Consider the following 18,386-nt stretch of genomic DNA (forward strand, 5'->3'; position numbering starts at 1 on the left):
TTCTATTGAAGCAGATGGACTTCAGAGAACTGGAGGAAAATTCTAAACCCCAACTCCCATGCCTCTTCCTTTGTGAAGACTTGCCTGACGCTCTTAACATGATTGGTCTTGGTGATGTCATAATTATTTATTTAACTGTGCATGCCCTCCCATGAAAGCTTCGGAGGGCAAGAACCATGACTTGATTTTTTGTCTTTCTGAACACCCAACAATGCTTGGCATAAAAGCAGACATGTTTGCTGAATGATCACCTTAAACGTCTTGCAGTTGAAAAATCACTGCCGTTCCTGAAAAATCTCCTTTAACCCTGACCTTAAGCCATAGAACACCATGAGTCAGTGTGGCTGTAACAGAAAGAGTGTCCCTAAGGAATGTCCTTACACTAACTTCAGTTTGAAAAATGTATACATCCCATTTTCAGAAAATCAGAAAAATTATTCACAGATTTTCATCCAATGGGTCCCCTCAGTGCTCTTGGAACATACTCCAAGTTCAGAGGTTTCAGGTTTTCACCTTGAGTCATGAACTCCTGAATAATTGCAAACACATCTCTAGTTGAGCTCTGCTGATGGGTCACGGTGTTTCTGAGGAGCCAGTGAGTTCTCATTTCTAGTCTGGGTGGGGGTGGGAAGGTGCTAGATTGTTTTGAAAGTGGAAGATGCTTAGGTTCATTCACCAGCAGTAGACAATAAAGAACTGAATTCATTGAACATTCAGTACTCAACAGGGATTGTGGAATGCCTTCCGTGGCCCCTGCACTGTTCCATGCTAGATCTTGGGACACATCAGTAATGTGGACAAAGGTGTCTGCTCTCCTGGAGTCTATATTGCAGTGGAGAGGAAAGAAAGAATAAATATGAGACATAATACATCATCAGACATGATGCATGTTAGGAGGTGGTAAATGCTATAGGAAAAAACTAAAACTAAAAATGGGGCAGGATAAGATGACACAGTTGGGTGGAAAGAGAAGAGGCATATTACAATTTTAAGGTAGCAAGTCAGGTGGTTTTCACCCAGAAGTTGACAGTAGAGCAAAGACCAGGTAAGGGAGCTAGCCACACAACTATCTGGGGGATTATCTGAAATGCCGCTAAATGATATTATCTTAGTTTTTTTAAGATTTATTTATTTATTTTAGAGAGAGAGAAAGAGTGGGCGGGGGGGGGGGTAGGCAGAGGGAGAGAGAGAGAATCTTAAGCAGACTCCCCACTGACCAGGGAGTCTGAGGTAGGGATCACTCCCAGAACCCTGAGATCATGACCTGAGCTGAAACTAAGAGTCAGCCATTTAACCGACTGAGCCACCCAGTTGCCCCACCACTAAGTGATTTTAAAAACAAACATGGTAGTGTTTTGTTAACTACTGTTAGAGGTGATGAGAGTAATAGGCAACTTCAGAATAGACTGAAAACCTGAAAGAAATTAGTGACAGTCAGTCTTTTACAGGTATTACTATTGAGCAATACAGAAAGAGCTGCATATCCGAGGTCATATCCCTCAGAATCACCTATCAGGAGTCCTGTCGAAAATGTTGAGATGATGGATGCCTAGGGAGCTCAGTGGGTTACGTGTCTGCCTTCTGCTCAGGTCAGGATCTCAGGGTCTTGGGATTAAGCCCTCTGTCAAGCTTTCTGCTCACTGGGGAGTCTGCTTCTCCCTCTTCCCCTCTCCCCTGCTTGTGCTCACTCTTATCCATCTGAAATAAATAAAAATCTTAAAAAATAATAATAAAAAGAAAATGTTGAGATGAGTGTGGTTAGTTAATGTATCAGCTGGAGATGAGGGCATATTTGAATTTATGCTCTGACCCTGCACCTGTCAGTTCCTCCTTGTAGATTAGCAACAAAACCAAGCAAATTAGCTTGACGAACACTACTCATCTATGGCTGGACTAGAATCCAAACCTCAGGGCTCACCCCCAATGTCGGTTTCATTATACAAAGTAGATTCTTAACATTTAAGAAGTAGACATTTAAAACCCTGTGGAACCCCAGCTTCAGTAAATAAGAATCATTGCCATTGCCTCCTTTTCCTGAACACCTAGGAGAGAATACACACTTTGCGAAGCCCTTGTAAGACAGAGGTGGTGACTGTGAAGCTGATGTGGGCGTTCTCAACATGGCTGCTGGTCCCGCGGTGCGCACATGTCCCAGTGGGGGCTGGGTGGGGGTGGGGCGGGGGGGGGAATCATGTATATTCACTGGCCTGTGAGCTTCTTGGCATACCCCCTTCAAACACACACGTTGATTATTTAGCAAGGCCAGATGGCAGGCTTAACGGCGGACAGCAGTCATGCCCTGTAGTGCCCCCAAAGGATGCATGCCATTTATAAACCATGCTGGAACTCTCTGCTCTTGGGTTGATGGAAGTGGTTATAACCAAAGGCAAATGTTTTATGTCAGGGGAAGGGGTCAGGCGTATAGTTGGAGACAAAAACCTTGGCTGCTTTCTGCCATGCTCAGCAGTTGCTCTGCTGTTCATCACTCTCAACAGAGGGGTAGACAGAGCGGCTATATGTTCTAAGGGCCCCGACGGTGGACAGTGAATTTACTTCATTTGGGAACTGAAATTTTTAAGTTCTTTCTAATGAGGACTAATGAACGTTTATTTGAGCTGTGAGATGGAGGGAGATAAAAAGTTCGGTAAGCGAGTCCATAAAGTGAAAAAGGGATTTAAATTACCTAGATATTTTTCAGCACATTAAGAGTATGTGATGGATATGGTAATTAGCTTGATAGTGGTGTTTATTTCACCGTCTATACATATATCACAACATTGAATTGTATAACTTAAATATATACAATTTTTATTTGTCAGATACACCTCAATAAAGCTGGAAAAAAAAGAATACCTTTTATAACCAAACATGGTATGAGATTTTTTATCAGATCTACCAAAATTCTCCCTTGCCTATTCTTGCTTATTTGCTAACTTATATTACTAAATGTCTTTCCAGTACCCTAAACTGCAAATTTTTTTATTAATCATACTACACAAGTCAGAATCAACTAATAGAATTGGGTTCAACCATATTTACTTCAATAGTTAAAGTGAAAAATAATGATGAGTTCCATTTGAATTTACCCAGTGTTTAAGTTTTTGCTTTTCAAAGGCTAGTTTTCCCCATGACTATTCTAGAGTTTACTTTTCCATTCTGCAGTTACAGTCGCCTTTTCCTGACATCCTGCCTTTGTAATTGACAAATGAATAGAGCTGCATTAGGAGACTTTGGTAAAACCATCCTGGAAACCTTACTCTTGCTTCAGGGTCTCACAAACTACCAATAGGGGAGGAACTTAAGCCCTCCTTGGGGATGGGGCAGGCAAAAAGTTTTCCTAAGTGAACCTGAGGACAGATAAGATTTAAAGCAACATCAAAGAGCTGACTCATGGGGCCACAGTAAAATTTCTTGCTACTGGCCCTAGGTGCGTCTGACCACTTTTTTAATTTCCTAAAGAATGGTGTTTTGAACTGGTGCTGTTTATCCCAAGATGATTGAACCTAGATTTAAACGTCCTTCTTTTCAGTTCTCAGGGTTATATACATTCCCACTTGACAGCTTTATCTAGTCCAAAGTCAAAACACCAGGATTTATGCCCAAGAAGAATTTGACATTGAGTTCTTTTGGATCGAGAGAAGTACACTTTCTACTGAAGTTGCTATATAATCTGCTGGATTCCCCCCTATTCTGAAGGGCAAAAAGCCTAGAGGGGAGCAAAGCTGGACTGAACATACCATAAATTATAATTTTATTTTGGATTGCAAGATACTATTTCAGGAAACCTATTAATCCAACCGTAATTTTACATTCAAAGGTTCAGTTGTTCAGTGTAATAGTTAATATGGGTTTTCGTAATCAGGTTTTTAAGAGTTGGAATTCATTAATATTAATACATACTGTGCTGCGTCCCATACTATTCCCAAGAGCCTGGCATAATATTCTGTGCCCAGAGGAACATGGTCAAGTTGCGAGGGTTAAACGCAAGTGATGTGCATAGGATGGTGGTTATCACAGAATACTCACTAAATGTTAACTGTCATTATTAGTACTAGGATATTTATATTTGGATGCCATTTAGGTCCATTTAGGTACCTTAAACTCAATATATTCTAAACTGAATTTGACTTTTCCCCAAATCTGGGGAAGGACTTGCCCTACTCCTGAGCAATGTGTTTAATTTTCACTTTATGAACCCTTCAATTTCTGTAACTTTATAGCCTCTGTAACGTTATAGCAGGACCAAACTTCAGACTTCAGAACATGCACTTTGCTCATCTCACCTGGTCTTAGTTTCATTCTGACCCTCATTTGTCATCGTCTTTGTGTTTTCCCCTTTATTAACTTGTTTGATTGGACTATTAGGGTTTTTTTTCTTGTGATTTTTGCTTTTGGGTGTTTTGGGGTTTTTTCGGTTTTTTGTTTGTTTTGTTTTGTTTTGTTTGCGGGGGTGGGGTGGGAGGAGTGCTTTTTGGTAAACTGCCTTGTATCTATTTTAGAACAAGTTGAATTTTGCAGTGTATCCTTAGACATATAAAGGAAAGTGAGAAGTAAGGTAATGTGAAGATGATAACAGAGGTTCATGTGACCAAGACAGGAGGGAACAGAGAACATTAAAATTTCCTAACAACAATGTTTTGCTGGTATTATTAGTGCCCAATAATTACTCTCTTGTTGGTGTTATCATTTCCCAATAAACTAACATCTTTGGAGCAGCTGTGTGCCAGACGTGCTAGTCAGGGGATGCAGAGATGCACAAGACACATTCTCTAGCCATACAAACTCACAATCTGAGCAGCCCTCATTTTCACTCCAGCTTCTAGGATTGTGATCTACAGAGGGATTACTTTTTCTCCAAATGGACCCCTTCCCCAACCCATAGGAAGTTAACTCTTCCCTTAGTGTATAGAGCTTCTATGGCAAAGTGCGTCCAACTGTGGGCTTAAGTGGTTAGAAGTATATTTCTCCATCATAAATCAGTCTGGAGTCAGGTGAGCCGGGGCTGGTGGAGTGGGTCTGTGATTCCATATCGGGGGCCCAAGCTGGCTGCTCCAGCACTTACCATGTCCTAGAAGGAAGGGTAAATGGCCAGGAAAGCATGGCCATTCCTTTAGAGAGCATCACCCATCCCTGAATGTGACCCAAGTCACTTTTGCTCCTCCTTACGATCAGAGCTTAATTCCTTTGTCACAGGACACTGCAGGGGACAGGGTGGTAGATACCTCTAACTGGAGGCCACAGTTCATTTAAAACAAAGAAAAGGAGAACAGATGTTGGCAGACCTCTGGCAAAGCTCTGCTCACATTAGCAACAAGAGTTCTTTTTAGTAGTAGTGGTATTAGTAGTGTAGTAATTGTTATTAATTATATAATGATGGTGATGATCCTAATAATATTCCCTCCTATCTCTGATTATTAGTTAAAAATCATATGCGTTCAGCCTACAGGTCAATTTTTAGCTCTACTTCTTCTCCTCTGCCCCATCCATGAACTTCATCTCCTCAAGTTCTCTAAGGTCTTAAGATGTTTTTTAAAGAAATTATTACACAGTGATTTGAAAATTTTAAAAAACTATTTACCAACAATTCAGATGGTAAATTGTTTTGTGTTCTGATTTTTCACTTTTATTCATATAGGCAAAGTTTTGAAAAATGTTTGGTTATTTCCCCCAGAAAAGTTCAGGGCATGAGCGTAGCAAGACAAGGAGTCACAAGTGTGAGTATTTAAGATTTCATTATTGACAGCTTGTGGTAGAATAAATCTTACCTGACAGAGTTCTCTGTTCCCCCATTTGCAGATTATAAAGATATATTTTAGTTTTTTCTCCTATTCCATTTATTTTACAATATGACAGATGATAAGTTGTTATGAGACACAAATCAAATTGGGATGGGAAATGGGGGGGAGGGGAAGAGAAAAATACCTCCTAATATTGCTGGTTCTGTGTATAATTTAGCTGTCTTTAAATATTAAGGAATTTTTTATACTGATCGTAAGTCTATTCCTGAACAGAGAGAGAACTATTTTCACTCTGAATTTATAACATTTTTGGAAGCTTAATTATCATACTTGAAGGTCAAATGGTTCTTTATTGCAATAAAATACAAAAGTAATAAAGAAATTATTCCTGGGGAGATGAAAGTCTAGGTTCATAGCTCATTAAATGGTAACTTCACAGACCGTGTCTAATTTGTCATATTTAGCTTTGGAAATTTCATACATTTGAATTTCAAATTAGGTGAAGAGATACCTGAGGCAAAACTACCTAGGGCCTTTGAATTCTAAAATGATCCGGGAGATATAGTTCCCATAACATAATACCTTTATTTGTAAGAAGTGCCTGTCATATGTATATTGGTTGCCAGACTCCAAGGCTTTTTTTTTTTTTTAAAGTAATCAATAATATTATCACAAAGCTCATCAACCACTCCCTCAATTTGTTTTTATTTTTATTTTTTTTTAAGATTTTATTTATTTATTTGAGAGAGAGACAGTGAGAGAGAGCATGAGAGGGGAGAAGGTCAGAGGCAGAAGCAGATTCCCCATGGAGCTGGGAGTCTGATGTGGGACTCGATCCCAGGACTCTGGGATCATGATCTGAGCTGAAGGCACTTGCTTAACCCGCTGAGCCACCCAGGCACCCCCTCAATTTGTTTGTGGACAACCCTTCCTTTTTCTTCTCAGCATATTGAAATTTCTATCCTTTGCACTCAATTATTTGTTGAAAAGATTGGCAGAAACATATTTTGAAGTAACATGATTACTTAGAAGTTTCCCTCCAAAATAAGTGAGTTGAAACTTCAACACTTTTGTCCAAAGAACAAGCTTTGGGCGAATTAAATGTAACCTCCTTCTTTGTAATGTGCCTATTCTAGGCTGCTGTGATCTTGTGAGATGTGGCGTTCTCAATTTGGCAAAAGCATAAACGCAGAAATGCTTTTTTAAGAAACCAAGCTTTTCTTTCAGCATGTAATATGTCTCTTGGACAAAATGATGGGAAGAATTTCTGCTTCAATATAATATTGAAAAACCATGTAATGATCCGTGTTTATGATATTTACTTTAGAACAGGTTCTAAAGAACACAGGTTACAAAGATGTAACCTATGGGAAAGTGATTAAGAACAGCTTGACTGTGTGGTCACGGATCCAAATGAAATCATAGGAACTAATATGACATGAGACATGTTTACTGCCCTTTAAGTTTATCAAAGAATTCTGATCTTCCATTTCCTCTTTTTTAAAAAGACTTTATTTATTTAACTGTTAGAGAGAGAGAGAGCACAAGCAGGGAAAGCAACAGGCAGAAGGAGAAGCAGGCTTGCTGCTGAGCAGGGAGCCTGATGCAGGACTCGATCCCAGGACCCTGAGATCATGACCTGAGTCAAAGGCAGACACTTAACCGACTGAGCCACCCAGCATCCCTGATCTTCCACTTCCATCAACAAAGCTCAACTGCTGCTCTCTTGCCAGTGTCATAAGACGAATTGTGACAGGCTGTGAGGTGCTCTAGATAGTTGGAGATAATAGGGAAAAGGTATTTAGCAAAGTGAAAGGTAGTGTTCACAGAGTAACTCTGAGCCAAGCCACAGACAGATATTTAACATCAGTTGTGTTTAAATGTTTGGAAAGGGATTGATAAGTAGTTATTTGCATAATATGGTGAAGGTCAGATTAACCAACTCACTGTAATTGAAAAATAATACACTATTTAAAATCTCCACACACACACACACCCACAAATGAAGAGATTCCTTAGGAAAGAACCTGTAATTCTTGTGATTCTAGAACCAACGCCAACACCCAGATGCGTGAACATATATGGCCTAAGTATTTTTTCCATTTACTCAATGTTAAGTATCAGTACACATTTTTTTTCTACTTGATTTTAAACAAATCAATGGTAACCTTGTTTACAGAAACCAAGAAACGTGTTTTTCTTTGAAAATTTTGCTACAGAACTTACGTGTTTTCATGTTAGGCCTATTCAGTCTCTGTGATAGGAATTGCTTGTTTTGATGTGAATTGGTTCCCTTTCTTTACAAGTGTGTCACATAATAATCATTCACCTTCACTCTCTCTGGCACAACTGTCTTTATAAAATCTGCATTAGTACAGATTTCATTGTACTCATTGTATTCATTCAAGGCAGTTCCAGTCTTGTTCTTAAAACAGCTCATGAAGATTAGCAAACCATTTCAAGAATAGCACAGTTGAATAAAAAGAAAGCTCTACAAGGAATTTTTTCTTTTTCAAGCGTATCTTAAAGTACCTTCTAAAAACAATGATTCAGGGGCGCCTGGGTGGCTCACTTGGTTAAGCGACTGCCTTTGGCTCAGGTCATGACCCTGGAGTCCTGGTATCGAGTCCCACATCAGGCTCCTTGCTTGGCAGGGAGTCTGCTTCTCCCTCTGACCTCTTCCCTCTCATGCTGTCTTTCTCTCTCATTCTCTGTCTCTCAAATAAATAAATAAGATATCTTAAAAAGATAAAAACAGTGATTCAGGTTTCTTATATTTTCAACTATATTAGCTTATCAATTAAAAAAATCCCCTCTTATCCAATATGGAGATTCCTCAAAAAATTAAAAATAGAACTACAATATGATCCAGTAATACCACTACTGAGTATTTACCAAAAAATATGAAAACATCAATTCAGAAAGATACATGCACCCTTATGTTTACTGCAGCATTACTTAGGATAGCCAAATTATGGAAGCAACCCAAGTGTTCATCAATAGATGAATGGATTAAGACTATGTGATATTCTTTATTACAGTGGCATATTGGAATGGAATGGGATAGAGTATTACTCAGCCATAAAAAAGAATGAAATCTTCCTGTTGGCAACAATATGTATAGATCTTGAGCGAAAAATGTTAAGTTCTAGTCAGAATTAGTCAGAAATTAAGTCAGAAAAAAGACAAATACCATGATTTCACTCATATGTGGAATTTAAGAAACAAATCAAATGAACAAAGGAAAAAAGAGACCAAAAATCAGACTCTTAGCTATAGAAAATGAACTGGGGGTTACCAGATGGGAAGTTGATGGGGGATGGGTGAAATAGTTGAAGGGGATTAAGAGTACACTCACCACGATCAACACCGAGGAATGTATGGAATTGCTGAAAAACTGTATTTTACATCTGAAATTAATATAACACTGAATGCTAACTCTACTGCAGTTGAATTTTTAAAATATTTTTTAGAAAATTCACTCCTGTCCTCTTTACATAGTCTATAAAATCTTAGTAAAATTACACATCTAATCTTCAGGTCATTTAATAATACCCTAACCTCTAAGAAAACATTTGGCTAAACAAAACCTAGATTATCACTGAACCATTTAATTATTGATCTAAAGCTTTGTATTCTACCAACATGAATAATCTGGGTGGAAAATTTTCCTGCTGGAAAATTTGTAGTACAAGTAATTTTTAAGTTATACTTAAGTGGCACTATCACAAACATCAACAGAAATCTGGAAAAATTAAGTGTGTATTTATGAATGACTTTGAGACTCTTTAGAACATTTATTACCTATTTAGTATGGAAAGATTATATTGTGCATAAAACTCTAAAAATTTCCTGTTATTTTTTCTTGTTTAACTGCTCTTGGGAGATATTTGACTAATGAAATTTCATAGATCCACATTTATTAATGCTTTCCTGGTGAAACTGCTACCAAATTGCATTGATAATTAAAACATTTTAAAAGTGTTCAGCTTTTTTCAACTAAAAACAAGTCATAGTATGCCATACCTTCATTCTTAATCCTTTTCAGGAAATAGACTTTTGAAAAAACATTGGAGGTTTTAGTGAAATTTGATCATGATTCTTATATTCTATTGACTTATTTTTACTCTTCTTTAAAGCAAAGTAGAGAGTTCATTTTTAACTAGCCTGTTTAGCATGTAATATTTTATCTGTGGTTTGGACTAAGTTGATTCATTTTAATGACATTTGGCATACTCTTGATGTTATCACAATATCACAATACAACTTAAGCACAATTTCCATTTCAGTCCAATTATCTGAATCTGATCAAGCTTTACAGAGGACATAGTTTCTATAATCTTTTTGAAAATACTTTATTTATTGATTTGTTTGAGAGAAAAAGAGTGAGCAGGAGGGAGTGGAAGAGGCTCCAAATCAGACTCCATGCTCAACACAGGGTTTGATCCCATGACCACGAGGCCATGACCCGAGCCAAAATCAGGAGTCAGATGCCCAACCGACTGAGCCACCCAGGTGCCCCTTATGTAATTTTCATAAATCTAAATGACATTAAGTCTGTGGCTAAAGATTATAGAGATGTATGATCATTTTGAATGACATCAGCTTCACTAAAACATAAACTCATTTTCACCTTTATCCTCTGGTTAACACAGTGTTGTCATCTTGTGTAGGATTAATAACAAGTTAGTAGATACTCAGAATTTTAAGTTGGGTTTATTTATCCATGGCCAATACTCATGGATCTCTGTGGAATGATCCATAAACTCCAACTGTAAGAAATGGCATCCCATGATCATTGTACTTTGATTCTAAAACGTCATTCAAAGCTTGGCCTTTAACCCTTGCATTGTTTATAGTTTATAAATTATTGTTAGAAACTTCCTTATTGAGTGGAATTGCCCCCACGTTTATGGGAAGATAAATGATTTAGTAAGTAATCACATGTTGGTATAAACTAAAGTGAAATTTTGGTATTTTTCTCAGAAGTGAATTTTTTTGTAGTAGAGGATGTGCAACTACTCATTTTTGTGACTCTAGGACTATCCAAATTCGTTAACAGCTTTGAGTTAAGGTAGTAAGTGAGTTCCCACAACTTAAAGTTCTGTCCAGGCTTGATGTCTCATGGGATTCACCAGTGAAGCTAAATCAGGACCCTATTATGAAGGGTCCCTTCAATGATACCTTTGAGTACAAAGGCTTTCCAACTGTCTTCCTCTGTCTCTAATTCATTTTTAGCAGGACCTCTACCCTCAGTGCTTCCTCCCCTCTATATATCTGGTCAATTATATGACCTGGTGTTCTTCTCCTGATGGAGAGACACACCTGGGAAGAACTGGGATGTCTTTTACACTTTTGTTAAAGATGTGTCCTACCCTGTTTTCTCCAAAGCCAAAGCCTGCTTCTTTAGGAATATTTTTACTCTCTCTCAGAACAAAACTTCCCATTCTAAGCCATTTGACAACTTGATGTGATAGCTAGAGTTGGTCATGCAATTTCAGGTGAGAGGAACTGGGATATTGGACCAAGGTGGGTGTGGTGGGGTGGGGGCAGTCAGTCTAAGGTCCTTGGAGAGGCAGAGAAGCAGTAACAGACCAACAAAAAGTTGAGATAAAAAATTCAAGCAATTGATAAAGATGAGTCAGAACTAGTTCAATGGCAAGGGAGCAGGAAAGTACATGTGGTATATGTAGCTGGAGATGTGGTGTACCAGGCAAGCACTTGGAAGGTTGACAGATTATACGGTTTGCATGTTATATTTAATAAAGGAAAGAGCAAAGGCCTTAATGCCAGATTTACATAATTCATCCATGTTACTAATATGAGGCAAAGCAGGTACTGTCCCAGTGGAAGTGTAATAAATAATGTTAAACTACATTATTCTTCCTCAGGCTACTTATTCTAATTTTTCTTTGGTACATTTACCCCAATAAATGTGGGGAAAAAAGGTTGAACTTCCTATAAGCTCAGAAATTTTTTATACTTTATAAAACTAGACTGATAAAATAACTTATTGAGATATGGTTAAAATAAGCTTCCCAGGCCCAGTACTTGACTAGATTTTGGACTGTGTTTACACCGTATGTGGATGAATATTTTTCAAGGAAATTTGTACTTGTCCTTCCAGCAAGTTTAATGCATACTAGGTTTCTCTTTCTGATGAAATAATGTTTCATTATCTTGGTGGATTTTGTTTAAAATACTGAATTGAGTTTTTCCTAACTAGTGATTTAAAATATGATTTAAATTTGTTAAATTGCCATAGAGTCTGTTTAAATTCAGCTGGATATTTATTGGGGGTTTAAACTACCCAGATGGTTATATTAATAAAGGAATTTTTCACAATGTCATGAATACATTTGGGCTTTTCTCCCCCATAGGTTTGGATATTCAATTATTCATTTTCCAAAATTTCATAAAATACATTTTAATTAAGAAGTAGTGGGGTGCCGGGGGGCTCTGTCACCTAGGTGTTTGACTCTTGATTTCTGGCTCAGGTCACGATCCCAGGGTTGTGAGACTGCGCCCTGTTGGGCTCCATGCTCCATGCTTGAGGTTCTCTCTCTCCTTCTCCCTCTTCTCTCCCCACCACACACACACACGCACGCACGGAAGTAGCTCTCAGTTTAATTTAGTATTTATTGAGAACCAATTAGCAGCTTAGGCGGGTGTCTTGGGTGGGCATATTTTCTGCCTTTGAGGAGCTATTTTTTTTCTTGGGAGAAAAGACACATAATTAAGACAGAGAATAGTTCTGCACACTATAAAAATAAGGGCTGGATTGTATGATTCAGACCAATTGTTCTTAAATCTGCCTTTCTGTCAGAATCAGCAGGAAAGGTTTTTAAAAATACAAAATCTGGAGACAGTCTTTGAGACGTTGGTCTACTGTCTTCCTGGTGTTGGCCTCACTGAAATAAATACCTTTCTTGTTCCACACCACATACACACACACACACACACACACACACACACACCCCAGAAACAAAAAAACAAAGACAAAGTCTAAACCTCCACTCCCAGAGATTCTGACTCAGTGGGTCTTTTCTAATTGGCCCTGCTCTGATGATAACGTTATAGGTTATTCAGTGTAAGATGCCTCGTGCCAGAATAATGTAGGAGAGGTAGCTATTACTATGGATAGACTTCTTAAAGTAGGTTAAACATTTTATAACTTATTTTTTATTGGGTTCAGGCCTTAATCACCAGTCATATAAAGTCAAGTAGGTTCTGATGTCTCTGCAGATATTTTGTTGTACTTATCTAACTATGGTACGGACCAGTAAGTATTTTTAATTGATAATTGCTATAAATTTTACCTTTTTTTCCCAGGTCTTTTTGAGGTTACATATTTTATAGATACCAGTGTTATTTCTTCCCTCTTCAGAATTTATTCTGTGAACACAGAGTACCCCTTTTGTAAAATAGCTGATATTAGGGTACCTGGGTGACTCAGTCTGTTAAGCATCTGCCTTCAGCTCTGGTCATAATCCTGGAGTCTGGGGTCAAATTCTGTAGGGAGCCTGCTTCTCCCCATGCCTCTGCCTCTCTCTCTCTCTGTCTTTCTGGAATAAATAAAATCTTTTTTAAAAGTAGCTGATGTTAGGCATAGTGAACAACTGTCACAGCTTTAGAAACAAAGCAAACAACAACAACAAAATTTCTTTGGTCCTCATTCCTCATTAGGTATTAAAATCTCATCTCTTGCTTTGCAGTGAACTTTCTTGAAAGAACAGTCTGCATTATAGTTACAAGTGTGACCTCTGAAGCCTAATTCCGTGGGTTCATCTCTAGACTCTGCTTGGCTGTGCCTTGCTAAGAGCGTAGTCTCAATAGATAGCATCTTTATTAGGATTATCTTACTTTGATTCAACCCTCCTCTCTTAAAACTTTCTTTTCCTTATTTCTGTAATGAAACCTAGTCTTTCTCAGTCTCGTATACTAGCTCCTCTTCTTCTGCCAATCCCTTAAATGGGTGTTTACCTCTTCATTTCACTTCTGTTTTTATGCCAATTCTCTCTGGGTGACACAGTCTTCTTCTGTGTCTCCACTTCCTGCGCTGTAATGATTCCCGGATGATACCCAGCACGGACCTCCCTCCTAGCTCCTGTTCAGCACTGTCCTGTTGAAGTATACTGCAAGCCACATATAAAATCTTCAATATTCTAGTAGCCACATTTAAAAAACAAAAATAAATAGATGAAGTTTAAAAACCTATTTTATTTAACAGGGAATATATAAAATAGTAAACATTTCAATATAATATAGTCAATATAAAATTATTAATGAGAAAATTTTCATAATTTTTTGTACAAAGTATTCCAAATCTGGTATGAATTTTACACCTAGAGTACATCTTACATATTGGAATATTTTGTATTGAGATTCTGTAAAATTTAGAGTTAAAAATTAGATTCACATACCCAGTTGTTCCATATCTACTTACAGGTTTTCCAATAACTGAACCAAACAGCAAAAAATTATTTTCCTTTGGGGTGCCTGGGTGGCTCAGTGGGTCAAAGCCTCTGCTTTCAGCTTGGGTGATGATCCCAGGTTCTGGGATCAAGCCCTACATCAGGCTTTCTGCTCAGCATGGAGCCTGCTTCCTCCTCTCTCTGCCTGCCTCTCTGCCTGCTTGTGATCTCTGTCTGTCAAATAAATAAAGAAAATCTTTAAAAAATTATTTTTCTTGGAGCGCCTGGGTGGCTCAGTGGGTTAAGCTTCTGCCTTCGGCCCAGGTCATGATCCCAGGGTCCTGGGATCGAGCCCCACGTCGGGCTCTCTCCTTGGCGGGGAGCCTGCTTCTCCCTCTCTCTCTACCTGCCTCTCTGCCTACTTGTGACCTCTCTGTCTCTCTCTGTCAAATAAACAAATAAAATCTTTAAAAAAAAATTATTTTTCCTTAATACTCATATCCACCTTGACAAAATGAGTACATATTTTTAGAAGAGATGACTTAACTTCAATATGAAGGCCTATCAGTTTCAAAACTATATTTGACCAAGTAAATCTATTTACTCTTATGTCAACCTAGCATTAGATATTACCTAAATCAAAAACCTACTCCAAGATTATCACATCAACACATTTTAAAATATTTTTGGAGTCTTTTTGCAGACAATTAAAAAATGCTGTCAATTGCAGTTAAAATCTTCTGCTTATTGATTCATGTTAAGGCAATGTATAAAATCATTGCTTATTTGTATTTTAGAGATTTTACTTTCAGTATGAGTTCTCCTACTTTTCCAACCACTTTGCAAATAAACTCTTGCCTTTCTTGAAGCTCCAAATTCAGCTCATTCATTTGCACCGTGATACTGGTCAGGCAACATACATCATTGTGCCATGTTTTTGTCATTGATTATTAGTTAATGAGCAATTATTCCTCTTGTTTCAAGAACACATCAAATTAGAGTTAGCAGTTCAGTCAATCTTCATAAAACTCTTCTGTGATGTAACCAATAAGCGTTAGCACAAAACACGAGATCATTCCATTTTTCTTCCGGTTGTATCCATGACACTTACCATAGAGTCTGTTTCAAAAAACCAAACACAGGCATTTTCAATATGTATAATATATTGGTATGAAGCAATAAGACAAAGATCAGCCTATAGTTTTAAAACTCTGTTAAGTCTGGATTTTTCAGCTAACATAGCTGAAGTACTCCATCATTGTGTGATAGAAACTAATTTTTTTCATATCTGACTGAAATTCTTCCTAAACTGATGTAAGAGATTTAAAAATGTTTGTGTCATAAGTTCTAATTTTTAGATAGTGAATTGCCAACATTTCTTCATAGACTCAGTAGTTCTTCGAGAAAAAAAAAAATAACCAAAGTATTAATTGGGCCGTGTCCCTTATTTGCAAAGCGTCTTTTCTTAAAATGAATATATTTAACACCCACTCCTTTGCTCATAAGTGCTCAGAAAATCATCAGGCTCGCATGGTTAAGTCCAAATTCCCCAGCATTCACTTCTATGGTCTTGTCCCCTGCATCTTCCCAGTATCACCTTTTTTACTCTTTCCTCTTAAACTTTCATCCAGTCACACTGAAATTGTTGTGGTTCCCCTCAAAGCCATTCTCTCTCTCTCTCTCTCTCTCTCTGAAGACTTATTTATTGTTGAGAGGGAAAAAGCAATGTGGGGGCAGTGAGGAGGGGAGGGAGAGAGAAATTCAAGTAGACGCCCTGCTGAACACAAGAGCCCAAGTTCAGAGGAACCATGATATCATGACCCGAGCCCAAACCAAGAGTCGGACACAACAAACTGCACCACCCAGGCGACGCTCTCTTTTGCTTCTCTATGCCATTTCCTTTTATTCCAGAAAGAAGCCCCTCTCTGCTCCCCTTACTACCACCTCTCTTCCTTCTGCTCATCTTCCAAAACTCAGCAGAGGGGAAGCCTGGGTAGCTCAGTTGGTTGATCGTCTGCCTTCCACTCAGGTTATGATCACAGAGCTCGAGTTCCGAGTAGTGCTCCCCATTCAGGGGGGGAGTCTGCTTCTCTCTCTGGCTCTGGCTCTGGCTCAAAAAAAGAAATAAAACTATTAAAAAAAAATCCTTCATCAGAGAAATCATCTTCTCAGGAAAACGTCTTCTGACAACCGTCTTCTCTTCAGTCTGGAATTAGTATGCCTTCCTTGTCGTCTATTGCCCCCAGCCTCCTCCAGACACACTGCCATAGCCCTTACTACACTACACTCTAGCTACCAGATGGGAAGCTCTTTTGAGAGCAGAGGGGGTCTTTTATCTATTTCCCTAACACCCAGAACAGCCCCGACAGATACTGGATGCTCGGAAAGAGTTTTGGCATATCCATTAAATTAACTATCACATCGCATTGATACTGTGTTTTTCAAGGGATACCTGACTGAGCTTATGTAATAAACAACTATCCTGAGCGTAAGGGGTGCTACTCTTCAGTGTAGGAGTAATGCATTACTTTTAAATGGAATAAAGAGTGAGTTGGATGCTTTACTTATAGGCCTTTATTGACATTTTTTTCTTACTCCTCTCAAAAAGTTTCAACCATTTAATTTGTATAGTATGGCCTAAGTTTTGTCATTGTATTTGATTATTACTAGATTTTGCTTTCATTGCTAATCAATCATCTTTCCCTTTTTCTCTCTTGGTCCAGCTCCAACAGAAGCCACGATGCACCCACATCTAGGTAAGTGGTCAGACCCTGAGGTCACTAATGTTGGTACTAGATATGCATGTTTCACTCCTCTATGTGGCCAGATGATACAGAGGTGAGGAAACTTCCTGCCCTCTCTGATTTTCTCTGATCGTTCACTGGCATCAGTCTTGGGTTCAGATTATGCTTGAAACGGGACCTCACCATGGCAGCGGTCATGCTGCCCAGCTGGGGCTAATGGAGGGACTTTTGAACCTGTTAGTACGTTCAGCCTCAGGATCCTATTGACTGTGACCTTTTCATCCTGTATTCTATGCTAAATGTTCCCCAGAGCTCCTGCCCATCACAAATAGGAGACTTGGGCATAGTGGTCAGGAGGGTGTGGAGGGATGGAGATCATTTCAGACTTCAGATCATCATTTCATTTCAGAGTTCAGGCCAGTGCTGGGTTGCAAAAAGAGAAGGAGTTTGGTCATTTCTTTTAAAATTCAAATGAGGCTGTTTAAATAGCTGTAAGCTTTATTTTAAGGCACCACGTGAAGTTCCCATCTCTCATTTTTCTCATGTTCTTTGCCTACGGCCGTGCGAGGCAATGTTATATAGCAGTTAAGGGGATAGTTTCTGGAGCTGCTACCTCGGCTCATCTCACCTTCCCACTTGCTAGCCACGTACACAAAGTAAGTTACTTAGCCTTTCTAGGCCTCAGTTTCCTCATCTGTAGAGTGGAAGTCATAATAATACCTACCTCCTAGGGTTATCCTGAGGCTGAAATGAATTCCTTTGTGTAAAGTGCGCAATGACATAACAGTGTTTGGAAAGCAGTGAACACGTGAACAAGAACCATTGAGGCTTACCCACACCTTTGTCAAACATTCTCTAGAAAACAAGTGATCTCTAAGAGTTAAGAGTTTCTCATCTGTGTTGGTGAAGATTTATTTTAAAAGCCATTTCCTACGCTACATATGTCATAAGAATGAAGAATAAGTCATCCCAGCTGGCTCCCGCCTTTTCTGATGTCTCTCGCGCTGGGACTTGGAGATGGGTCAGTTATTTGGCTCTCGGGCTTTTCCTTTCAACATACAAACCCAATTAATTTATTTTTCTCTTTGGAGAATCTGCCTCGAGAAGCTTGACTTTCATGTAATACTACGACTTGGGGCCCTTCTTCTTTGGCAGACGAATGCCAGCGCTTAGAAGCCTGCCTTCTGGCAGCCCAGGCAGGCTGGTGACCCGCCGTGGCCCAGCCCAGTCTCGGCCAGCTTAGGTGTCCGGGAGAGCTGGACCCTGCAGGCAATTCAGGCCCCGCATCCGAAGGCTCAGAGGAATCATTAAATCACTCCCATGCACAGAACACATCACAGCGTTCTCTCCAGCGGAAATCCATAGTCTCCCTGTTGTCCTGCCTAAGGCTTCGAGTCTGAGCAGCCATTGCTCTGAATACGTGCTGATTCGCTGATTGCTCAGACGTCGTTATGGGCTCACCTGCTGGCGTACCTGGAATCAAGAGAGCG

The 18,386-nt window shown here is 39.0% G+C and overlaps 1 protein-coding gene across 3 annotated transcripts in view; it reads left to right on the forward strand.

The window, feature by feature from the left end:
• The window catches only part of RELN (reelin), a 495,439-nt gene that overhangs the window by 208,308 nt on the left and 268,745 nt on the right, over window positions 1–18,386 (forward strand). For all 3 annotated transcript variants that reach the window (XM_004739578.3, XM_004739579.3, XM_045089693.1), the window contains exon 5: window positions 16,876–16,908. In XM_004739578.3, the coding sequence (XP_004739635.2) occupies window positions 16,876–16,908 (33 nt within the window). The remainder of the gene's footprint in view (window positions 1–16,875; window positions 16,909–18,386) is intronic.

Source organism: Mustela putorius, unplaced genomic scaffold (assembly GCF_011764305.1).
Source record: "Mustela putorius furo isolate JIRA1106 unplaced genomic scaffold, ASM1176430v1.1 tig00003845_pilon_pilon_pilon, whole genome shotgun sequence".
NCBI lineage: Eukaryota > Metazoa > Chordata > Mammalia > Carnivora > Mustelidae > Mustela > Mustela putorius.